General features: G+C 56.1%; 1 protein-coding gene across 2 annotated transcripts in view; it reads right to left on the bottom strand.

The window, feature by feature from the left end:
• COL26A1 (collagen type XXVI alpha 1 chain) overlaps positions 1-25,077 on the bottom strand; it is a 195,538-nt gene that overhangs the window by 1,835 nt on the left and 168,626 nt on the right. For both annotated transcript variants that reach the window (XM_009443635.4, XM_519281.8), the window contains exons 4-12: positions 23,996-24,057; positions 17,084-17,240; positions 13,031-13,129; positions 11,637-11,789; positions 9,895-9,978; positions 7,919-7,971; positions 5,999-6,034; positions 3,763-3,813; positions 1,274-1,358 (exon numbers count right to left, since the gene is read on the bottom strand). In XM_009443635.4, coding sequence (XP_009441910.1) covers positions 1,274-1,358; positions 3,763-3,813; positions 5,999-6,034; positions 7,919-7,971; positions 9,895-9,978; positions 11,637-11,789; positions 13,031-13,129; positions 17,084-17,240; positions 23,996-24,057 — 780 coding nt within the window. The remainder of the gene's footprint in view (positions 1-1,273; positions 1,359-3,762; positions 3,814-5,998; positions 6,035-7,918; positions 7,972-9,894; positions 9,979-11,636; positions 11,790-13,030; positions 13,130-17,083; positions 17,241-23,995; positions 24,058-25,077) is intronic.

The following is a 25,077-nucleotide window of genomic DNA, read 5'->3' as shown; positions in this document are numbered from 1 at the left end:
TTCACTCATTCACCCATCCACCTGTCCATTGACCCATTCATCCATCTGTGTATCCACCCATTCATCCATTCACCCATTCATCCATTCACCCATTCATCCATCCACTCAGTCACTCATTTATCTATGCATCTATCCATTCATTCACTCATTTACTTGCCCATCCATCCATCCATCCATCCATCCACCCATCCATCCACTCACTTATCCACCCACCCACCTATCCACTCATTGATTCATCTATGCATCTATCCATCCATCCGTCCATCCATCCATCCACTCAGTCATTCATTTATCTATGCATCTATCCATTCATTCACTCATTTACCCATCCATCTATCATCCATCCATCCATCCATTCACTCACTTATTCACCCACCTACCTGTCCACTCACCCGTCCATCCACCCATTCATTCATTCATCCATGCATCTATTCATTCACTCATTTACCCACCCACCTGCCCACTCATCCATCCACTCATTTATCCACCCACCTGTTCACTCATCCATCATCCATCCATCCATCCATTCACTCATTTACCCACCCACCTGTCCACTCATCCATCCATCCATTTATCCATCTATCCATCCACCCATTCATTTATTCATCCATGCATCTACCCATCCACTCACTCATCCACCTATCCACCTGTCCATTCAACAATTCATTCATTCATTCATTCACCTATCTATGCATCCACCCATGCATACATTCATCCAGGCAACCAGCCATTCGTTCACTCACTCACTCACCCACCCACCTGTCCATTCACCTATTCATTCATCCAATCATTTTCCAGCAAATGCTGATGGGCCTCTACTCCAGGCCCTGCAGAGGTATCATTCACTGTTCTGCACAAGGGACTCCCAGAGGGTCACAGAAACCCCAGCATGGAATGGAAGGCTCCCTTATGTCACCATAGGGACAAAGAGGAGGGTTCAGAGAAGGCTTCACAGACGCCGAGATCTTTGAGCAGGTCCCGAAGTGGCAGTCAGTGTTCACCAGGCAGAGGCATGGCCCGAGCAAAGGCATGGAGGTGGGAGGGGCCTCAACATGGCTATACTAGGGAGGGGCTGGGAAACTGGGCTGATGCACTTGGAAGTCTGTCAAGGGCAGCAGGGAGCCACTGAGGGTCCTTGAGAAGGGGAGGGGTAGGGTCAGACTAGGGGTAAGGGAGGGAGACCAGAGACCCTAAGCAGCAGCCATGAGGGCAGCATTGGGAGAGGAAGGAGGGGAGAGAGATTCCCAGCCCGCTGATCCTGGTCACTGCTCACCGTGGATCCCAATCATGTGCTCCAGGATGAGGACTCGCTCTGCCAGGATCTTCAGGGCCTCTCTCAGCTGCTGCACCCCCTCGCCCTGGCGGGGAGGAAACAGGCAGGGTCAGGGCCGGCCATGAGGAAGGGGTCAGGGCCATCCTGATACAGTGACAGTGTATGTGTCCTCAAAGCCCCCCACCCCTGCCTCTTCCCACCCGACACCCTCACCACTGCAAATAAGCATAGACTGAACATCATCAACTATGTGCCAGACAGGGCTTCAAACCCTGTTCACAGACAAAGAGCTTGAAACACAGAGAGGGCAGGCAACCTCCCTACGGCCACACAGCCTGGCAAAGCGGCCGATCCAGACTGCAGATCCACACCTGTCAGCCTCCAGTCTGAGCTTTTCCTTCCACCATAGCTGCCTGTCAGCTTCCCCCACATGCCCTGAAAATACCCTAACCAGGACACAGCACCTATCCCAGGGCCCAAAGGTAGGAGGTTCTTTGCCTGTTTCCTTCCTTGAATGCCCAAGAGCTCGCCACCAAACAGCAGGCAAGGGGCAGGGTAGGTGTGGCCACGCCAGGCAAGAAAGACAGCAGAGAAAGCCACCATTTCAAAGTGCAGGCAGGCAGGCTGGCGTGATGGCAGAGTCTGTATTTCAAGGGCCCGGTCTGCACACAAGCAGAGGACCTTGTGCACAGAGACACCTGAGTCAGCCAAGACAGGGTGCTGACTTATTGAGAAGGCAGGTGTCGAGGCCACTCTGAAAAGTGACGATGAGGAGACAAAGCCACTGTCCCCATCCTGCCCAGCCCTGGGAGTTGGCAGCAGAACGGGTGCCTTTTGCTGGTGTAACATGACAGATCTGTCTTATGTTCAGATTAATTTAGCTTAAAATGAAACAAGAGGAAACCAAAAAGCCTCCTACTGGGTTATAGGAGAAAGGTCTGCCCACCAGGGGACCAAAGGCAATGGGAAGTTGAGCCAATTACAGGGTCTGGGACAGGGATGTCAGTGTCGTGTCCCCAACTCAGAGAAGGAGCAGGGGAGACCAAGGGACCTGGCTGAGCCTCATGTTCCTAAGCCACAGGTGGTTGGTTTGTTTTTGTTTTTTGGGGTTTTTTTAGGTTTTAGAGACAAGGTCTTGCTTTGTCACCCAGACTGGAGTACAGTGGCACGATTATAGTTCACTGCAGCCTCAACCTCCTGGGCTCAAGCAATCCTCCTGCCTCAGCCTCCCAAGTAGCTGGGACTACAAGCACACACTACCACGCCTGTCTCATTACTTTTTTTTTTTTTTTTTTTTAAGAAATGGGGTCTCGCTAGGTTTCCCAGGCTGGTCTTGATCTCATGGGCTCAAGCGATTCTCCTACCTCAGCCTCCCAAAGTGCTGGGATTACAGGCCAGGCAGGTTGCTGTTATGAAATGGAGGGGATCACAGTCACCTCTCAGAGTACTGCTGTGAGTGACCAGTGTATCAGGCTCATGCCTCAGCCCCTCTCACTGCCTCCTGCACCCCTCACAGCTGCCTTGATTCCAGCCTCTTCCCTTTCTCTGGTCTTGCAAGGACTTCCTGAAGGTCCCCTGGACCCGCCCTGGCCCTTCCAGCTGTTTTGCCCACCCAGCTTTGACACACTCAGGGGAAACCCCGCTCAGGCACTTTCGCTTTTAGCTTTCAAGGCCCCCCCTGCCGGCCCCATCTCAGTGGCACCCCCACGCAACAACCTTCTCATTCTCTGGCAATCACTGCTGTCCTCAGCTGTGTCCCTCACTGGGCTGTGAACTTCTCAGGGCAGGGACCCTGTACACCTGGTGGCCCAGCACCTAGCTCAGGGCCAGCTGAGGGGAGGAGTTTGACTTTGGACCTCAGATGAGCCCTTCATCCCCTTCATCCACTACCCCAGCTTCAGCCTCCCCTCCTTCTCCCAGAAGCCGCAGGTCCCCACAGCCAAGCCCGTGCCCTGGCTGCCCCCTCCCACTGGCCCCAGCCTCCGCTTGCTCCAATCTTCTCTCCTCAGATTCCCAGTTTGCAAGTCCCTCTTCCTCCATCCATCCTCTACCACATCCAGCAGCCCTGTCCCCTTCAGTCCCCCAGCACCCTTGACCTTGTGAGCACACCCATGCCGAGACGCCATTCACGGGAGAACCCGGTCCGTTGAGAGGGACTCTGCAGCCTGACGCCTCCTCCAGGGAGACTGTCTTTCCTACAAGTTTGCGACTCCTCTCCCTGTCCCGGGAAGCCCCCCCAAGGGCCAATCACCCCCTCTGTGGCATCCCCACCCAGCCACCTTCTCACTCGCTTGCAATCACTGCTGTACTCAGCTGAGTTCCCCACGGGGCTGTGAACTTCTCAGGGCAGGGGCCCTGTACACCCGGTAGCCCAGCACCCAGCTCGGGGCCGGCTGACGGTCAGCGCAGATCTGTGGGGCACCTGCCCTCCCGTGACAGTGCTCACAGCCAAGGAGGTGGGAGGGAACATGAAGGGCAGGCATGGTTACCTCTGCAGTGGCGGCTTTCTCTCCTTCTTCCCCCTTCACGCCAGGTTCACCCTAAGAAGCAAGTCACACAGTCAACACTGGAACGGGAGGTGGGGGCACCTCTCCACCCTCTCCAGTTCCCTGGGGGCCTGCGGGGAGTTAGGGGCAGGCTGGGCAGGCAGGGCCTGGGGAACGGGTGCTGGGCCCAGGGGACTCCTGCCCTGGGGTGAGCACAGCAGGGGAGGCCACGGCTCCGGGGCACAGCCTGCTCAGCCTGGCATGGCAGGGAAGTGTCCAGGGTTGGCTGTAAGTGCTTCATTCTGCTTCTGGGGCAGAAGAGACTCAGGCTAGGAAGCCGGCAAGTTCATGCCTGGGCCCTTCCAGGATTGAGTAGCCTGCCTGGAAGGGCTGCTGTCTGTCTCCAACACAAGGCCAGTAATACCAGATTCAAAGTCACATATTTTATTGTATTTTATTTATTTGAGATGGAGTTCCACTCTTGTCACCCAGGCTGGGGTGCAGTGGTGTGATCTCGGCTCACTGCAATCTCTGCCTCCTGAGTTCAAGCGATTCTCCTGCCTCAGCCTCCTGAGTAGCTGAGATTACAGGCATGCGCCACCATGCCTGGCTAATTTTTGTATTTGTAGTAGAGACGGGGTTTCACCATGTTGGCCAGGCTCATCTCGAACTCCTGACTTCAGGTGATCTGCCTGCCTTGGCCTCCCAAAGTGCTGGGATTACAGGCGTGAGCCATCGCACCCAGCCAATTTTTTGAGACAGGGTCTTGCTCTGTTGCCCAGGCTGGAGTATAGTGACGCGATCGTGGCTCACTGCAGCCTCTACCTCCTGGGTTCAAGTGATCCTCCAACCTCAGCCTCCTGAGTAACTAGGACTATGGGCACGCACCACCACAACCCAGCTAATTTTTTAATATTTTTATAGAGATGGAGGGGTCTCACTATGTTGTCCAGGCTGGCCTTGAACTCCTGGCCTCAAAATGATCCTCCTGCCTTGGCCTCCCAAAGCACTGGGGTTACAGGTATGAGCCACCACCATGCCCAGCTCACAGTAACATGTAAATGTCGAGCTACTACTGTGTGGCCTTGAGTGGGTCACTCTACTTCTTGGTGCCTCAGTTTTCCCAACTGTAAAATGGGATCAGTAATCTATCTATCAGTATCTATCTCATCTGTTGTTAGGAGGATTAAGTTAATCAATAGGGACAATGAGCTTAGATTAGAGCCTGGCACCTAGAAGTGCCATCATTGTGTCTCCTGTGTTGTGTTTGGTCACTAGACAAGCACGGGAGGAGGCATGACTTGGGAGCTTGACACTCCCTGGTTCAAATCCAGGCTCCACCACTGCCTCGCTGTGTGGCTTTGGGCAAGTTACTTAACCTCTCTGAGCCTTAGTGGGCAGTTTTGGCAAACGGGGATAATAAAGCATGGTCTCTTGGGGTCGCTGTGAAGCTTACATGCGCTGTGGGGGAAGAGAGCACCTCCACTGTGGCCAGCACATAGTAGGTGCTCAGCAAAGCTCCACTCCTCCTTCCCCGCCCCACACCCCTACAGTGAGGCTTGGGCATCAAGGAAGCGCCTGACTCCTTGGCCCTAGAGGCAGGAGTCTATACTCATAATTTTTTTTTTTTTTTTTTTTGAGATGGAGTCTCACTCTGTCACCCAGGCTGCAGTGCAGTGTCGTGATCCTGGCTCGCTGCAACCTCTGCCTCCGGGTTCAAGCAATTCTTCTGTCTCAGCCTTCAGAGTGGCTGGGACTGCAGGTGCGTACCACCACACTCAGCTAATTTTTGTATTTTTAGTAGAGACAGGGTTTCACCATGTTGGTCAGGCTGGGAGACTCATAAGTTCTTGTTTCCAAGAAAGTCGATTAAAGGAAGGCTGTCTAAGCCTATTTCTGGGAGGTTCAGAGAAAAGAAGGGACTTCCCAGGTCACACGGCATGTTAACCCGTGGCCCCAGGCCACACAGCACATGAATGAAAGGCCAGGGTCACACAGTGCATTAATCCAGGGCCGCAGGCACTCAGGACTGTCAGCCCACTCTCTGGAGGTCGCTTCCGTCCTCACCCCGCAGCAGGAGGCGATTTGAGTCCTTTCTCAGTCCCTCCCTGTTGCCTGAGCTCCAGCAGGGCCACCCAGGGCTGAACCCCCCACCAACCCCCGCCACCCAGTGCCCTGGGCTTGCATCAGAGCCTCTGCCTGGGAGTGGCCCAGGCCCATCTGCACAGCCCACACTTACAGACGGCCCCACTGTGCCTCGCTCTCCAGCCAGGCCCTGCAGAAAACCAAAGGAAGCGTGTGAGGCCTGCCCGTCCTGGCCAAGTCTCCAGTGCCCTCTGGCCACCCCCCTCCCCGCCCACTGTGCTCTGAGTCTGCAGAAGAGGAAGGGAGAGGAGGATGGCCCGGCCGGCACGGGAAGGGCAGACTCAAAGCCCTCCAGTCCTGGAGCCACCTGGAGCTGGTATTGACTAGGGACCCCAGCTGAGCCCTCAGTCTTCTCACCTGCAAAATGGGCCAATGCCACGTACGGCTGTCAGGCAGAGAAGGGGAGCAGGTGGTCCGGTGTGTGGAGAGAACTAGTGATACTAACAGCGATGGCCAGGGTCCCACGCGTGCTGATGTCAGCCCAGACGGCTCCCGGGAGCCCCAGGCCCGTGTCCAGCTGTCCCCTGACATCGCCACCCAGCTGACCATGAGGTGCCCACTCCCCCTCTCTCCAAAGAGAACTCCTGGTCCCCCCGACCCCGAAGCCTCCCCTTCTCAGGAAATGCCTCCCTGGTCCTCCCAGCTGCTCCTGACAGACACCAGGGAGTGAACCTACAGCCTTCCCTGCCCTTCTCACCAGACTTATTCCATTGGCCAGACATGCCGAGTCTACTTTCTATTTTTACATATTTAATTAATTAATTAATTTTTTTTAATGAGACAGGGTCTTGCTCTGTCACCCAGGCTGGAGGGCAGTGGTGCCATGAGAGCTCACTGCAGCCTCCAACTCCTGGGCTCAAGCCATCCTCCCATCTCAGCCTCCCAAGTAGCTGGGACTACAGGCGCACGCCACCACACCAGGCTAATTTTTAAATTTTTTATAGAGATGGGGTCTTGCTATGTTGCCCAGGCTGGTCTCAAACTCCTGGGCTCAAGCGATCCTCCCACCTTGGCCTCCCAAAGTGCTGGGATTACAGGCGTCAGCCATCTCACCTGGCCCCTCAGAGGAGCTTTTTAAAGATGTAAATAAGATCATGGAATCACCCTCCCTGAAACTCAATAATTCCATCCACTGTAACAAAAGCCCACACCTGGGACACGTAGATAAGGCCCTGCCCACCGTGCCTCATCCGACACCACACACTCCATTGCTCACTACCTGCCAGCCTTTTCCCTGCCTCAGGGCCTTTGTACCTGCTCTTCCTGACTTCTGACACAGCTGCAGAGGCAGGGCGAACCTGGGGTTCGGGGCTGAGTCAGGCTTGGGGTGCCGCCTCCCCATAGGCAATTCTCGGGGCAAGGTGAGGGGCTGAGGCAGAGATTCTGTGACCTGGCCCAACTCTGCCTACACCCTCTGTACAACCTCAGGCAGCATCTGGTCTCTCTGGGACTCAGTTAGCTCATCTGTGAAATGGGAGTGATGCTAAACCTCCCTGGCATAACAGGAGGAGGATATACTCAGCAAAGAGTCACTGCTGCTAATAAAATTAAAATCTCGGCCGGGTGCAGTGGCTCACACCTGTAATCCCAGCACTTTGGGAGGCTGAGGCGGATGGATTACTTGAGGTCGGATGTTTGAGACCAGCCTGGGCAACATGGTGAAATCCCATCTCTACTAAAAATACAAAAATTAGCTGGGCGTGGTGGCGTGCGCCTGTGGTCCCAGCTAATCCGGAGGCTGAGGCAGGAGAATCACTTGAATCCAGGAGGTGGAGGTTGCATGAGCTGAGATGGCGCCACTGCACTCCAGCCTGGGTGACAGAGAGAGACTCGGTCTCAAAAATAAATTTAAAAATAAATAAAACAAAATAAAATAAAATCTCACCGGCCAGGCCGACTGGCTCCTTCCTGAGTGACTCTTGCTGGTAAAAAGGTGCTTCTTCTCCCCTAGGGAGACAAGGCCACCCGCCACCCGCCGCCTCCCACACCCTACCTAAAATGGCAAAGTCCTTACCTGGGATCCAGGTGTTCCTGGGGGTCCTGGGGGACCTCGAGGCCCAGGAGGACCTGTGGGCAGAGTCACAGATGGTCACCTGGGGCCAGAGAGGGGGCGCCCCCAGCATCCCACCCCAGCACCTGTTCTTGATCTGTCTCCATGGGAAGCAAAGGAGGGTTTGGGAATGAATGGTATGGGGAGGAGGGAGGCACACCCCCTCTCAACGAGGTCTCCATCCTCGGAGCCCAGGGTCCTCTCCACCGGCTGCCCACAGCTCCCACACCTCCTCCTCCCAGGGCCTTGTCCACGACGCAGCCCCAATCCCGAGACCCGGCAGGCGAGGGAGGAAGTCCGTCCAGACCGGTCCCACGCCCCAGCCAGTTGGTCCCCTGGTACGTCTCTCCGGTCTGTCCCCCCTCGGGACCTGGGACCCATCCCTCTTGCTGGGGTTACTATAACAGCCTCCTGATCATCGACCCTTCCTATGGCCCCCAAGAGTACACTCTCAAAAATCCAAGCCCAGTTACATCCCTTTCAGGGCTCCTGAAGTCCTCAGCCCGGCCCCTTCCCACCCTCCCTGCCCCAGCCAGACACCCTCCTGGCATCTCTGCTAAAGCTGTCCTTCCTCCTGGAGCCTCCCTATTCCTCTACTCTCCCAGCAAACCCTTTCCTACTGGTTTTCCTACCAGTCTGACACAGAGCATCACCTCTTCCAGGAAGCCTTCCCAGCTTTCCACTGCTTCTCCAGGCAAATCCCTTATGTAAACCAGCCACCGCCCATGGCCACTGAGGTTTACACGTCTGTCTCCCCCATGGGATGTGGAGTACCCAGAGGGCCGGGCTGGGTCTCATGTGTGTGCCCAGCTCAGGGAGGGAGATTCATGACTAATCTCCAGCCTGCTAGGAAGAGTAAGGTCTTGGTCTCTCATGACCCCGCACGGGCCCAGGGAGGGTCTCTCATGATCCCTCCCCGTGGTGCAGGGAGCCGCAGGTTGGGCTGTCCAGCATGGCCTGGCTCCCAGGTTTGGAGAGGGCATGTGAGGACAGGCACTCCAGGGGACAAATGTCAGGAGTCTGTCCAGTTCTCCAGAGACCTGGCATGTCACCTGAAGGCCCCCAGGTACCCTCTGAGCTTACTCCCTCTCCTCCCTAGAGCATCTGCTGAAATGTCACGTTTTGACGGCGCCTCCCCGCCATGCCCCAGCTTCTCCCTTGTAGCTCCCTCAGATCCTGTCGAAGTCACAGTTTATGATGATATTCCTGTCCTCCACCAGAATGAGAGTTTCACGATGATGTTTGTTTTGATTATTCAGGAGTTCCGGGAACCTAGATCACTGTCTGGCACATGTAGTGGCAGATGTTCAATGAATGTTTGTGAGACGCACAGAGAAATGAATGAATGAATGAATAAACAAATGAATGAATGAATGAATGAATGGACAAATGAATGAATGAACGAATGAATGAATAAATGAATGAATAAACGAATGAATGAATCAATGAATAAACAAATGAATGAATGAATGAATGACTCCCTTCCCGGGCAGAAAGGGGCAAGGCAGTCAGCCCTGCATTCCTCCCCCAGTGAGGAATGTGGATGATGGAAGGTCAGGCCAGGACTGACAGCCAGTTCCCAGCCCCTTTGAACCCCTTGGTTTCTGCCTCAAAGGTAGGGACTTCCTGCCACCTCTGTCCTGACCCCATCCCCCACTGGTGTGTGTCCCACTCTGGCCCATGCAAGGGCAGCCTCATGCAGGCATCTTATTCCAGCAGAATCACATGGGTTTCATGCATCCAGTCCCCCAGGGGCACTGCCACTAGGAAACGAGGGGCTTCATTTCCTGCCACACAGCGGGTGGGACAGACCCAGTCCCCAGCATTGCCCAGAAGCCATGGACCGCCAGCCGACCTCCAGCTCCCCTCAAGGCCCCATGGCTCAGACCAGCCCTGGGGGGATGGAGTCCTCAATGCAGGCCAGCCCACCATTCACTTACCTGGTGGACCAGGGGGACCCCGGGGTCCTGGGACACCTGCCAGCACTGTGTCCACGATGGCAGAGGCCAGCCTTGAGTCTCCATCTGTGGGAAGAGTGGAGCAGCCAGGGGTCTGGTGGGGCAGACCTGGCAGTGCTGGGAGGCTGGTCCTGGGCACTGAGCCCTGAGCCAGGCCACACGAAGCCCAGGGGGGCTCCTCCCATCACCCTGGGGCCCGCTGCAGATACTGTTGCCCCCACTGCTCAGAGGAGCACCGAGAGGCCCAGACAAAGAGCAGGGAAAGCCAGGTCGGTCAGCTTCATATAAAACGCAAATACCTTCTAGAACATTCCAGGCTCTTCAGACTCTGGGTCTGCCATGCTCACTTCTCCAATGCCCCAGGCTGGCATCTTCTTCCAGGCTCCACCCCACAGGCCCATCCTGCTGCACCCAACTGGCTCACTCCTCCAGGAAGCCCTCCATGCCCACCCCTCTGAGCTGTGCCTGGGGAGTCTGATTACATCATGGCGACCACACTGCCTGGAGCAGGGGTGGAGTCTGTTTAACAACCCATCTCCCATGGCCCTCCAGGATGAGCCCCTCACCTGATTCACCCTGGCCCATCCCGAACCAGACCCAGGGCCCCAGGGCAATGCCATCACCTTCCTCATAAAACCCTTCCCCAGGCTGGGCACAGTGGCTCACACCTGTAATCCCAGCAGTTTGGGAGGCTGAGGAGGGAGGATCACTTGAGGCCAGGAGTTCAAGACCAGCCTGGCCAAAATAGTGAGACCGCATCTCCAGACCAGCCTGGGCAACATTGTGAGACCCCATCTCCACTCAAAAAAAAAAAAATTAGTTAGATGTGGCGATGCATGCCTGGGGTCCTAGCTCAGGAGGCTGAGGTGGGAGGATCCCTTCAGCCCAGGAGTGAGAGGCTGCAGGGAGCTATGATGGCGCCACTGCATTCCAGCCTGGGCAACAGACCCTATGTCAAAAAAAATTAAAATAAAAATCTTCCCCAGTTGCCAGGACACTTAACCAGAAATGATGCTCCTCTCAGGGCTCACGGACTCCTCTGCCTGGCCTCCCACTACCTCATGGTCCCTTAGGCCCAGAGTCCTGGTCCCGTCCACTCTCTGCACCTCCTTGTCCCCACCTCCCAAGGTAGAAGTGGACATTTCTGTGTGTTCAGAGACTCTCTTGGACTGGCCGGTGCCCCCGAGGGCCGGAGTTTGTTTTGCACATTGCTGTGTCCCCAGCGGCTAAAATCCTGTGCCTTGCACATAGTAGGTGCTCACTAAACACCTGCTGAATGACCTGCAGTGAGGGCGGGTGAGGAACAAATACAATAAGGGATAACCTTGGTGGGGTGGGGTAGCCAGGTAGGGAATCTGGGCCAAGTCAGCCAGCAGAGTGACCTTTGGGGCTCAGGACCCCAAAGGCAGGGAGCTGAGCACTGAGGCAGAGACAGGCCACTTTGGGGCCAAAAGCAGGGCTTGGGGCTAGCCCTGGGTCCACTTGAGGATGCTTAGCCCCAGGACCAAGACTTGCTCCCAAGCTGTTCCCTGTCATCGTCACTGGCAGGCCCTGGACACTGCATGGAGGGCTTCCTGGAGGAGGCCTGCAGGAGTGAGCCAGTTGGGTGCAGCAGGATAGGCATGTGGTGGGGTCCACTTCCCGGGATCCTTTAAGGAAGGCTGATCCCTCCCAGAACACAGCGTAGCTCAGCCCTCCCTTGGCCCCCCAGGGGCATTACTCACTGTCTTTGTCTGTAGGCGGCTGCAGGGAGTAGAGGGCGCCCTGGGGGCTGTTTGGTGAGGGGCCTGGGTTGCCTGCTGGGCCGGGTGGTCCTGGGGGGCCGGGGCGCCCCATCTCTCCAGGAAGCCCACGGGGCCCTGGAGGCCCCAGGAGCCCTGCAATGAGGAAAAGAACAGTCACTGTGGCAGCCGGAGCCTGGCGGGTGGCTGCAACTTACAAATGGCGAAACTGAGGCCTTGAAAGAAACAGGGTTGGTCAGGGGCCCACAGGCAGTCAGTGGTGACCTCCGATCCACAGTCTTCCTTGGGGGTGTCCTGGGGTGTAAATGAAATGGGCTTCCCTTCCCAGCCCAGTCCAGAGGGGACACTTAGTGGCAGCTGGGGAGGGTGAGGGGGGCAGGGACGGTGAAATCAGCAAAGTCTCTGGCCAGAGGCCCATTGGTCCCTCCCAGGGACTTCAGCCCTGTGGCAGGAACACCAAGTATAAGCCACCATCCTGGGCTGGCCCTGTACCTGCTGAACCAGGGGTCCTTCCCCCGCAGGACCCAGGAGGAGTTGAGAGGGTGGTCTCTGGAGGTGTTTAAATGGCTGAGAACTGCTCCTGGCCCCTGACAGCCTCGATGCTCATGCCTGTACCCGAAGCCCCTGAAGACCCCGTTTTGGCCAGGTGTTGTGGCTCACCCCTGTAATCCCAGCACTTTGGGAGGCCGAGGCAGGCAGGTCACCTGAGGTCAGGAGTTCAAGACCAGCCTGGCCAACATGGTGAAACCCTGTCTCTATTAAAAATACAAAAATTAGCCGGGCATGGTGGCGGGCACCTGTAATCCTAGTTACTCAGTAGGCTGAGGCAGGACAGTTGCTTGAACCTGGGAGGTGGAGGTGTCAGTGAGCTGAGATTGCGCCACCGTGCTCCAGTCTGGGCGACACAGCACAAGACTCCGTCTCAAAAAAAAAAAAAAACAGCCAGGTGAGGTGGTGGCTCACGCCTGTAATCCCAGCACTTTGGGAGGCCAAGGTGGGTGGATCATCTGAGGTCAGGAGTTCGAGACCAGCCTGACCAACATGGTGAAATCCTGTCTCTACTGAAAATACAAAATTAGCCGGGTGTGGTGGCGCATGCCTGTAATCCCAGCTACTCAGGAGGCTGAGGCCGGAGAATTGCTTGAACCCGGGAGGCGGAGGTGGCAATGAGCCGAGATGGCATCACTGCACTCCAGCCTGGACAACAGAGCGAGACTCCCTCTCAAAAAATTTAAAAAAAAAAAAGACCCCGTTTTTCTGGTACCCAGCAAGATCAGGGCTGTGGGTGCATGGGACACCTCGCCTGTTCCAGTAGAGAAGAAAGCCCAGCCCCTTCCGCAGGTTGACAACATCACATATGTGGGGGGTTTTCTTACCAGGCGGCCCCGCTGGACCCTTCTCTCCTGTCTGGCCTCGGTCACCTTTAGACCCGGGGGGGCCTGCAGGTCCTGGTGGTCCTGTCTGCCCCGGGGGCCCTGGGGAGAGAAGGAGACAGGACATCAGAACATGGTGGACCCCCAGCCTCCAGTGGCTCCAGGCCTGGCCCCCTGGGCTGTCAGCCTACGTTCCCCCAGGAGCCCTGCCTACCTGGGACTCCCTAAACAGGCAAAGGCACTCACATCACCTTGGAGCTGGTTATTACAACTTACAAACCAGCTTTGCACTTACGAACATCTATGATTCTAAGAACTGCTTTCGTTCCCATTTTCAATGTGGGGAAACTGAGGCTCAGGAAGGTTGGTCCCTTGCCCAAGCTCACACAGCCAGGCTGCAGATGAAGTTGCTTAGCTCCAGGTCCCTCTCTCACACCCTGCTGTCTCTCTGCTTAGGGTCAAGAACCGGGCTTGTGGCAAAGTGCTCCCCAATAGGTGGCCTCCGAGGAGGCCCCAGGAGGTCCTGAAGGATGGATCTTCCCAGCTACAGATCTCTAAGCCCCAAGGGTGGACAAGGAGATGGAGAGGTAAGGCTTGCTGTGTGGCCAGGGGACAGCCTTTTCTCCCTCTGGCCCAGAGAGGATGCTGAAAAATGTTTGCTCAGCACCTTGGGAGGCTGAGGCAGGAAGATCACTTGAGCCCAGGAGTTTGAGACCAGCCTGGGCCACAAAGTGAGACCCCATCTCTACAAAAGATACAAAAGTTAACCGGGCATAGTGGTGCACGCCTGTGGCCCCAGCTACTGGGGAGGTTGAGGTGGGAGGATGGCTTGAGCCCAGGAGGTCTGGGCTGCAGTGAGCTATAATCACACCACTGCATTCCAGCTTGGCTTACAGAGCGAGACCGTCTCAGAAAAAAAAAAAAAAAAGTTTGCTGATCTGATGAAGGGACCTGCGCTGAGTCTTAGGGCCCTTTGCACTCTGCCTGCATGGGACTGTGGTATGGTGGGGAGGGCCTGGCTGGGGGCTGCTGGCCTCGGAAGAGCCCCGCCTGCGCTCTGGAATCCAGGTTGGCTGCAGGTGTCACCATGTGTAGAGTGTGTGCCCCACCTGGTGGCCATTCTTGAAACTGCATTTTCCCCTGGTTGGAAAGGTCTTGCCAGGCATGCGCTTTCGTGGGCCTGGGTCCCCGGTGGGATGGGAAGCCCCTCCTCCTCCATCCCCCAAGAAAGATTTGAAGAATGTGGGCATGAGGTAACGCTCTGGGGGTGAGACCTTAGGGACAGCGGCTCGAGGGGTAGGCCAGGGGGCCAGAGTGAGAGAGGTCCCCCTTCCCATAGCAGACCTGAGCTCCGCCCTCCTCCCGCAGCCTTCAGTCCCTTTCCAAGAATGCAGGATACCCTACTCTCCTTCCCCGGCCCTGGGACTGGCCACTGGAGGCCACCTGTGTCATGCATCTCTCCTCCCTGCTCTGCCCCTGCTCCCCAACCCAGCATCAGAATAGACACTCAGAACAGAGGGCAGAGGGAGAGCGCCCCCTCCAAAGGGCTCTAAGGGCAGAGAATCATGGAGGCAAAATGCCCCCAGCTTGCTGGCTTGCTGGGTGACCCCAGGGGTGTCACTTAACTTCTCTGAGCCTCAGGTGTCTCCCCTGTAATCTCAAGGCTTCCAAGCTTTGTGTGAAGATTAAGAGTGATATCTGTAGGCTGGGTGCGCTAGCTCACACCTGTAATTCTACACTTTGGAGGCCGAGGCGGGTGGATCACTTGAGGTCAGGAGTTCGAGGCCAGCCTGGCTGACATGGTGAAACCCCGTCTCTACTAAAAATACAAAAATTAGGCTGCGTGTGCTGGCTCACACCTGTAATCCCAGCACTTTGGGAGGCCAAGGAGGGCAGATCATTTGAGGTCAGGAGTTCAAGACCAGCCTGGCCAACATGACAAAACCCCTTCTGTATTAAAAATGCAAAAAGTAGCGGGGCTTGGTGGTGCGTGCCTGTAATCCCAGTTATTAGGGAGGCTGAGGCAGGGGAATCCCTTGAGCCCGGGAGGCAGAGGTTGCAGTGAGCCGAGATCACGACACTGCACTCCAGCCTGAGTGATAGAGTGAGACTACATGTCAAAAAAAAAAATTATATCTGTATTTGAAATATTTTCATATCTGATATGAAAATATTTAATAACTGGCACAGTGCAGATCCTGACCACTCATGGTAGACCCCAGCCTTCAACCCCTGGATTCAGCCTTATAGACAGGTGTTGTTTGCTAAATGTCCTCCAGGATAAAGCCCCACCTCAGTGTCTGGCAACCAGCAGGGCTTCATCGATTGCAACTATGATTATTACAATTGTGATTAAAGCAGAGGTAATTACAGCCCCAGGCGGCAGAGCCCAGACCAGTAGGTAGAATCTGCAGAGGGAAAATTCTTCCCCTTAACTTTAAAATGTGGCCAGGGCCAAGCATGGTGGCTCACACCTGTAAATCCCAGCACTTTGGGAAGCCGAGGCACGAGGATTGCTTAAGGCCAGGAGTTTGAGACCAGCCTGGCAACACAGTGAGACCTCGTCTCTACTAAAAATTAAAAAAAAAAAAAAAAAAAGCCAAGTGTGGTGGTGTGCACTCGTAGTCCCAACTACTTGGGAGGCTGAGGCAGGAGGATCACCTGAGCCTTGGAGATGAAGGCTGCAGTGAACTATGATCATACTACTGTGCTCCAGCCTCAGTGACAGAGCAATACATTGTCTCAAAATAAAATAATAAAATAAAATAAAATTGTAAAAGTGTGGCAGGAAGGCAGGGGGGCAGATGTCCTCCAATTCCAGCCAGAGAGTTCAGAGAGCAAACCCCAGAAAGAGGTGGGAAGCAGTAAGTTCCTGCTCCCTGGCCAGGCAGAATGCTGCAAAATTGAACCCAGCAAGGCTGGGCTCGGGGCCATAAGTGCAGAAGCCAAGGAGCAGGGCAGATACTGAAGACAGTAGCTGAGCTGTAAGACAATAGGGAATGGTGGGGACTGCGGCAAACTATGCAGCCTGGACTGGACCTACAGTGGCAACCCAGTAGCTGGTTGTTTCCATGAGGGACTGCCAGCCCTGATGGCCAATTCTCTCATTTTTATTTTTATAATTTTTTGTAGAGACAGGGTCTCACTATGTTGCCCAGGCTGGTCTTGAGCTCCTGGATTCATGCAATCCTCCCACCTCAGCCTTCCAAAGTGCTGGGATTATAGGTGTGAGCCACTGCACCTGCCCAAGATCATCTATTTTTTTGAGACAGGGTTTCACCCCTGTCTTCCAGGCTGGATTGCAGTGGCATGATCTTGGCTCACTACAGCCTCCACCTCCCCAGCTCAAGCAATTCTCATGCCTCAGCCTTAGGAGTAGCTGGGATTAATCATGCTGGGCTAATTTTTGTATTTTCAGTAGAAGCGGGGGTTTTACCATGTTGCCCAGGTTGGTCTCGAACTCCTGACCTCAAATGATCCACCTGCCTTGACCTTCCAAAGTGCTAGGATTACAAGCATGAGTGAGCCACTATGCTCGGCCAGATGGTCTACTTTTTTTTTTTTTTTTAGATGGAATTTTGCTCTTGTCCCCCAGGCTGGAGTGCAGTGGCGTGATCTCGGCTCACTGCAACCTCCGCCTTCCGGGTTCAAGCGATTCTCCTGCCTCAGCCTCCTGAGTAGCTGGGATTACAGGTACCTGCCTCCACGCCTGGCTAATTTTTGTATTTTTAGTAGAGACAGGGTTTCACCATGTTGGCCAGGCTGGTCTCGAACTCCTGACCTCAAATGATCCACACTTCTCGGCCTCCCAAAGTGTTGGGATTACAGGCATGAGCCACTGCACCTGACCAGATCGTCTACTTCTTAAGAGAAACTAGAAATCCTGGCTTTTAGGTGAAATACCCATTTTCAACTGTTAGCTTAATTTTTCAAAATGCCACATGGCATGTCGGAACTAGAGTGTCTAGTGTGTGGCCTCTCTAGGGAGGCCCTGGGAGGCCGTGCCCAAGGTCCCTTCGGCTGCCCCAGCCTGTCCTCTCCGCAGCCCTCACTCACCGGCTGGGCCCTTGGGCCTTCTCTGTCGTGGCACAGGGTGAGCAAGAGGGATGGCGTCGGGAAGGAAGTCCTCATTCCAGGTCGGCGGAGTGCTCTCGGGGGCCGGCAGGTCGTTGTCCGGGCTGGAGGGCCGTTCTGCTGCTTCTAGCAGGAGGACCTGGGCCAAAGGAGATAGAGAGTCAGGTTCCAGTTAGGCCTGACACATAGGGACATGCGTGACATGCAGGGACATGCATGTGCACCCCATGAGACCTGCAGCTGTCCACGCTGCGTGTGCCCCGTCACGCTCCTTAGTGGGAGAACCTCACTCGTGGCCCAGGTTCCCTCCATCCCCGCCCTCTCCTCCTTCTGACATCAGGAAAGTCTTTCTGGACCCTCAGGTTCAAGGAGTGCCCTTCAGACACCGTCAAAGTCCCTGTGCTGGCTGGGAGTGGTGGCTCATGCCTGTAATCCCAGCACTTTAAGAGGCTGAGGCTGGAGGATCACTTGAGGCCAGGAGTTTGAGACCAGCCTGGGCAACACAGTGAGACCCCCATCTCTACAAAAAATAAAGAAAATTAGCCGGGCGTGGTGGCACACACCTGCAGTCCCAGTTACTCAGGAGGCTGAGCCCAGGAGTTCAAGGCTACAGTGAGTTATGATTGTGCCACTGCGCTCCAGCCTGGGTGACAGATCGAGACCACATCTACAAAAAGAGAGAGAGAGAAAAAAAAAAGCACACACACATACGTGCGCACACACACACACACACACACATACACACACACACAGAGACAGAAAAGGAAGGGAAGAAAGGGAGGGAGGAGAGTGAAAGGGTGGGTATAAATAGGCCCCTTGTGGCACATGACCTTTAGAAGACTTTCCAGAAAAACAAAAGTGGCCACGATTGCTTGGGACCAGCCTGCAATGCGGCCCCATCTGTCCCTCCTTGAGGGAGGCAGGAGTCAAAGGTGGCTGAGACCCAGATCCCGGGACCGGGAGACTTTCTCCTTCCTTTAAACGACTTGAGAGCCAGGACTCAGAGGCCCCGTGAGTCTCTGCTGCCCCTGAAGAGGCCAACAGGGGGCGCTGTGTGCCAGAAATAGGCTCGGGGTGGGCGGAGATCCCTGCTGGGAACCTGGGTGGGTCCTGGGGCCGAGGGGCGTGAAGGACCTGCTGGGCTGAGCTGAGAGTCCATGGTGCACAGGCAGATGGTCTCCCTGAGTAGCTCCCTCACCAGTTCTGCAGTGCCCCTGGGCCTGGGGGACAGTCCTGGGATCCCTGGGGACAAAGTGGCCTGCTCTGGGCTCCTCCCCAGCAGGGGCGTCTCCAGGGTGCACTTAGCGGCTGCTCAGGGCTCTGACCCTGCACCCAGGGTTCTGGCTGGGCCCCCTGGGCTCAGGCCCTGCTGTGGGCTGCAGAACGGGCTCCCCCTCCACCCCTCTATGGGACACAGTCCTCCGATGGCCTGGATGCCTGGCCCAGGGCCCCTTAACCCCCCAGAGCCAATTCTTTCAGCCCCTCCCCTTTCTGGTCCTTAGAAGGGTCCATGAAACTGGGAGGGTCACTGCGGCGACATCACAAATGAGGTGGAGACAGAGGCTCAGAGACTGCAAGTGACTTGCCTGAGATCACCCAGCAAATGGGCGGTGAGGCCGGGGCCCCAAGTGGTGCCTCATCCACCAAACCACAGTTTATCCTCCCAACAGTTCTGTCTCAACCCCAGCTGAGCTTCGTGGAGGCACAGAGAGCGGGGACAGCTGGCTCAGATCACACGGCAGTGAAGGGTGGACCCCGTTCTCCTGAATCTCCAGGAGGAGAGAAGGGTTCCGATTCCTGCCCCAGCCACTGGCACCCCTGGAGAAGCTGACGGGCCACAGCCAAGTTTAGGGGCTCTGGAGAGGAGCAAGAAGACGGTGGCTGTCAGGTCACGTGATGGAAGGGGCCTGGGATGGCCAGCACAGGGGATTTGGAGGAGCGTCAGGCCCTGGTGCTCCTGGGGCTGGGGGCAGGAGGTGGGGTGAAGGTTGGAGTGTGTCTCCCCTTTCAGGCCTGGCTGCTGGGAATAGTAGAAATGCCCCCAGTCGAACAAGGGCACGAGAGAGGGGCAGGCTTGGGAGTGAAGGTGATAAGTTGAGGGGGGGTGGGTTGCAGTATCCCGAGGGGACCTCAGATGGCCATATTTAACAGGGGGTGGTCCCAAGGGCTGGGAAGTGGAGGTAGAGGACCATGAGAGGAGGCAGGGATGGTGCGGGGAGGCTAGGGCGGAGGAGGAGGGAGCAGGGTGGAGCCTGGAGAGATCTGGGGAGGGGTCCCGCCTTGGCCTCCTACAGGCAACCTCTAGCGTTCCCCATTCTGGGCAAAGCTCTGGCTTCCCCCGAAGTGACCTGCCAGCCAGTACAAAAGGCCTAGCTCTCTCCTTCATGGGGCACCTCCCACCGGGACACCCCTGCCCACAGAGACTGCAGACCTGGGCAGAGGGGCCCTGGTTGGAATCTGCCCCTGCCAGCATCTCAGCCCTCCTGGTCTGGCTGTGTCTGACCTGGAGAAACTGATCCCATTTCTGTCCAGGCATGAGCTCACCCGGGTGGGCAGCCATGGGTGTGGGGCCAAGAAAACCAGGCCACGGCCTTCGGGGGCAGTGGCCCTGATGATGTCATTGTGGCCTGGCAGACTAGCCGGGACACTGCCCTCTGCACCAGAGACTGCTGGGACTCTGAGGCTTCTGTGACTCTTGTGTACTGTTTGTGGTCCATGAGGTCAGAGAGTAAAGCCCAGGGCAGGAGAGGGGAGGGCAAGCAGGAATCTTCCCCGGTACCCTGCTGGCCTTCTGCCTGCCAGCCTGTCCCAGGAACAGAGGGTGGCAGAAATCCTGGACCAGCTTCCAGGTCTGCACCAGTGGGAGAGCAGATGGAGCGGACTCTGTGGGTTGCCTGGCCCCCAATGCCCCTTCTTCTCTTGCCCCAGAACTCCCTCTTGTGACTCTGTACATGTGACCCAGGAAAGGAATCAGGACCAGCCTGAGCCAGGCAGAGCCATCCCTTTCTGTTTGGCCAGGTACTCAGTTTCCCAGCTCCCTTGCAACCAGGAGGTGGTCACATTGCCCCAGCACAGGCTCATGAAACGTAAGGAGTCTGTTTGGGTGCTTCACCTCACCCTCCACTTCCTGCCTTTACATACAAGGTGAGGATGTGATGCCTGGAGCTGCAGCAGCCACTTTATAATCATGAGGCATCAACCAGCTCACTAAGAAGTCAGCGAAGAGCCTGGCTTCCTTGGACACCAAACCAATCCCGAGACCACCTCTGCTCCTGGACTTCTTGTGGAATAAACAATAAATGTCCTTATGGAATAAGCTACCATTGGCCAGGTTTCTCTCATTTGCCTCCTTCCCGACATACCAAAGCAGACTTCTTGTCTAAGGGAGCAGAAGCCCCAGTGTCCAGGCTCTGGGTTGCTGATGTTTTATGCAAGCCATCTGATTTCTGCTTCCCTGTCTGGGATCTGCCTGCCTGGCTCCTGTCCTGGCTCTGCCTTCACCCTACTAGGATCCCAGCCTCTGCCCTGGCTGACCCCTAGCCTCTGATCCGAGCTGAAAACCCAGCTCCGTGTCCTGGCTCCTGCAGACTCGCCTGACCTTGGCATGGCCTCTGGTGCCGCTGGGCTGTCTTGGCAACTAGCCCAGCTGGTGTTCCCTTCCCCTCTCCAGGCCGCTGCCTTTCAGGGCCCTCTGATCTGGGCCATCAAAGCTGCCAGTGGGGCCAGGCACAGTGGCTCATGCCTATAGTCCCAACACTGGGAGGCCAAGGTGAGCAGATCACTTGAGGTCAGGAGTTTGAGACCAGCCTGGCCAACAGAGGGAAACCCCGTCTCTACTAAAAATACAAAAATTAGCCGGACGTGGTGGATCACACCTGTAATCCCAACTACTCAGGAGGCTGAGGCGGGAGAATCACTTGAACCTGTCCCAGGAGGCAGTGGTTGCAGTGAGCTGAGATCACGCCACCACACTGAGATAGCACGAGACCTTGTCTAAAAAAACCTCCTAGAGGCCCTCTCAACATACGTGGGCATGGAGTGGGCAGGTGGGCGGCCAGAAGGTGCTCCAGACAAGATGGGGGAGCTAAGATAGGAGTCTCCCAGCCCCTACTTAGAAATGCAGACAACTGTCAAAAGGAGGGGGGCTGCAGAGCTACCCCATCTCTGCACACTCCAGGCCCAAGCTACCAACCCCAGCTCCCCACTCGAGAGCTGCCTGAGCTTCCCCACTCTGGACTAGCCTCAAAACGAAGTGACTCCAATTTCCATTTTCCAGGCCATCCAACTGAGATCCAGAGGGAAGGGCTGGCCAAGATGGAGTGGAGGAAGGGTGGGAATATTGGCCTGGGCTCCTCCCACACACTGCTGTCCCTCCCTCCAGCCCTCGAGGCACACAGAGAGGACACAGTCCTCTCACTCAGGGTCACAGGACAAAGCTCTGCCCCGGGCCTGCTGCTGGAGGCCATGGAGCTGGGGCCCTTGGTGAAGAGGGTGTCAGGGCCGGGAAGACCACAGGGAGGAATTGCTCATGATGGGAGGATGTGGGCCAGGTGGGTGGCGGACAGCTGGCAATGTGGCCATCCTACCCTAGAGCTGCGACTTTTAACACCCACAATACTGGGCTGAGGCCAGGGCTGCTGCTGTGTGCCAAACCACACAGAGGCTTCCGGTACTAGGAAAATGTCCATCAGGATGGGCATGGCTCGGGGACCCCGCCTTTTCTAAAATCTCAGGTGCCAGAAGCTCACCGGCTCAACATCTTCCCCTATACTCATTCTAGGGGGTCCTGGCCCCGGCTCAGCCCATGTGGAAACATTTGCTCCCTGGAGCCCTCCACTCCTGCCCCACAAGAGCTAAGACTCCAAGGAGAGCAGCTGGGTCTCTCCCATCCCAGGCCTGTGCCCAGGGGCCTGGGCTGCTGGGAGACCCTGCCCGCCCATGGAAGGGCTGGAGGACAAGGGAAGCCGCTAATGCCTGCCGTGGGGCTCCCCGTCATTGCTCTGCACAGATATCTCCCGCACACCTGTGTTCGTATCTGTAAGGCGGGAACAGTGACGTGGCTGGCGTGGGTGACAGCACTAATCCTTGACTCCTGATCAGCATTAGACCATTTCCAAAGCCGGTTCCCACTGCCATCTCCCTGGAGGCTCTCACCAGCCCTGCAGGGCTGATGCTCTGATCCATTCTACAGATGAGGAAGGGGGGCTCTGAGAGAGTCACCCAGCTGGCAGGTGGTGGTCCCACAAATGTCTGACTCCAAGCCACACTCACCTGCAACCCCCAGGGCGGAAGTCAGGGCCAAGGGTAATGTGGAGTTGTCAAGGGCTGTGTGTGTTAATGTGTGCACAGTTGTGTCATGTGTGTGCGTGTGTGTGTATATGTATGTGTGCCCATGGACATGCATGCTTGTGTGTGTGTGTATGTATGCCTGAGTATCCGTGCATGTGACCATGGGTATTACATATGTGTGTCCCTGTTTTTGTGTGTGTGCATGTGTCTGTGTGCACATGTGCAAATGTGTGTGTCTGTATGTGTATGTATGTGTGTCTCCACATGCACACAGATGTGTGTGCACAGGTGCCTATGTGTGCATGTGTGTGCACATGTATTATGTGGGTATGCATGCGTGTGTATGTGTGCTCTTCTGGGTGGAGGCATGGCTGACCCTGGCCCTGCTCTCTTCTAGGGGTTCTTGCTGCCTGGGGCTCCAGCCCCACCATCTCAGGTCCCTGGTCCTCACCCAGCCTCCCTGCCACGTGGCCCTGCTCACACACTCTCTCTGGACAATGCCACGTGCTCTGGTCACCACAGTTCTGCCCCAGAGAGAGCTCTGCCTCAGGCTCAGGTGATTCCAGCCTCCTGGTGCTGGCTCTCCCCTGGGGGGCCAGGCAGTGCAGCCAACCGTGCTGTTCCAAGAGGCTTTGTAGATATTTGGAGGCTGCCTCATCCCTCCAGACCTGTCCTCCCTCAGGTCAAGCCCCTTTGGCTAAACACCAGAGCCTGCTTACCAAGCCCTCTGGGTGAGAACGGGGCTTGTCCCCATCGGGGCAGACACTGTTGGCGCCCCACACGCACCCTTCAGCCCCACCTGGCTTTGGCTTTTGCCTGTGGCCACCTGCAACTCTGCCAAGGGCTTTCTCCAGCCACAGGAGCTGGCATGAGCCTGCTGAGACAGAGGTACCCTCGGGTAAGTGTTACCCAGTGAGGGGCAGGAGAGATGCCTGGCTTCATCACCCTAAGGTGGGCTGCCCCTGAAATGTGCTCAAAACCACCGTCTCCCAGAGGGAGCGTGGGATGGAGCCCCAGCTGCTCCCACAGGTCACCTGCCCATGAACACACCTGTACTGGGCATACCCTTCTCGGCCTCTCTCCCTGCCCAGTGCTGCCTGGGGTCACTGCCAGGTAAATTACTTGTCCTTTATGGATTCCTTCTGCCTCTGGGCTGACTCCACTTAGGGAGTCCTGTTCCTATAGACTGGGCCGAAAGCTGGTCACTTCCCAGCAGTTCCTCCTCCACGGAGTCTTTTCCCATCAGTTCCTCTGTGCCCAGCCCCGTTCTGGAGGTGGGAACAGTGGCCCTGGAGGGACAGAGACTCCCTCCTCTTTCCACTGTCTTCTGGGTGTCCAGCCTCCCAGCCCCCGGGTCCTGGGAGCTCAGCACCATTCTGACCTGCCCACAACCAGCCTGCTGCCCGGGACCTCCCAGCCCAAGAAGGCCACCCAGAGCCACCAAGGCCTGAACAGTACCCAGTACCTGGGACCGGCTGTCCAAGCCTGCTTGGAAACCTGGGGCTGGGAATTCCACGGCCACACCCAGTGGTTGCCTGATGCCTCCCTCCACCACCCAAGGTCCCCAGGCAGCTCCCCAGGCCCAGACTCCCCAGCCCGACTGACCTTGGCCTCCAGTGTGGTCAGTCGCTCACTCATGTCACTGAGCCGGGTGCAGTTCATGCATTCTGAAAGAGAAGAGGAACTTATATGAGAGCAGAGTGTAGACCCTAGGAAGACAGCAGCCCAGTTACCAGGATAGCCTCTGGGCAGGCAGGCAAGCAGAGAAATCTCCAGTCATTTTGCCTGGAAAACTCCTATTCATCCTTCAAAGCCTTACCCTCAGAGCCCCCTCCTCCATGCAGCCTGCTGGACCACTGAGCCTCCCTTCTGAGCACGCGCAGTACACTGTACTGTCTGTTTATTCAGACAAGGTGATGCCATGAGCTGGTGAGCACAATGAAGGCAGGGGTCTTTTTCTATTGTGTTCACCCATGAATCTCAGTGACTGGCACAAAGCAGAGACTCAAAAAATATCTGACAATTGATGAACAGATAGTGAGGTGGGCCCCTGACCTTGAGAACCAGAGTCTGGGGAAGGAGTTGGGCTAATAGACACAGGGTGGGAAGGGGATGCCAAAGCCAGTCCAATCAGGGGGACAATCAAGGAGGACGTCCTGGAGGCAGTGGCATCAAAGATGAGACCTGAGAAATGCACAATAGCTGGCCAGGTTCAGCAGAGAGAAGAGCAAATGCATTCTAAAAGAAAAAGGAATGCATTCTGAAAGAGTACATTTTCTGAGGCTGGGAGGGGAGTGAGAACAGGGCAGGTTGGCCAACTCAGAACACACTTGAGGACTGCCAAGGCTGGAAAGGTCAAGGAGCTCTAACACCAGGGGCCTGGGAAGGGCTGTGGCAGTGTCTGTAGGTCACTGGAGGGTCTTAGGCGGGTGAAATTCAAGGTCAAGTTTGCATTTGTAGATGCTCACTCTGGCAGCAGAGTGTGCAGTGGATGGAAGTGGGAGGGACTGGAGCCCGGAAGGCCAATTAGGAGCCTCGTGATGCTGACCCCACCCAAGAGCACATCTCTCTGGGCTGTAATTACCTTTTTATGTCTGTCTCCCCCGAGGCCCGAGACCTGGAGCTCTTTAATGATGAAATAGATGGTTCAAAGCTGTTCTAAAGAGCTTTTATTGCTCTAGAAGTCA

Source organism: Pan troglodytes, chromosome 6, assembly GCF_028858775.2.
Source record: "Pan troglodytes isolate AG18354 chromosome 6, NHGRI_mPanTro3-v2.0_pri, whole genome shotgun sequence".
Lineage (NCBI taxonomy): Eukaryota > Metazoa > Chordata > Mammalia > Primates > Hominidae > Pan > Pan troglodytes.
The sequence above is the reverse complement of the archived record's forward strand: the minus strand, read 5'-3'. Positions and strand labels throughout refer to the sequence as shown.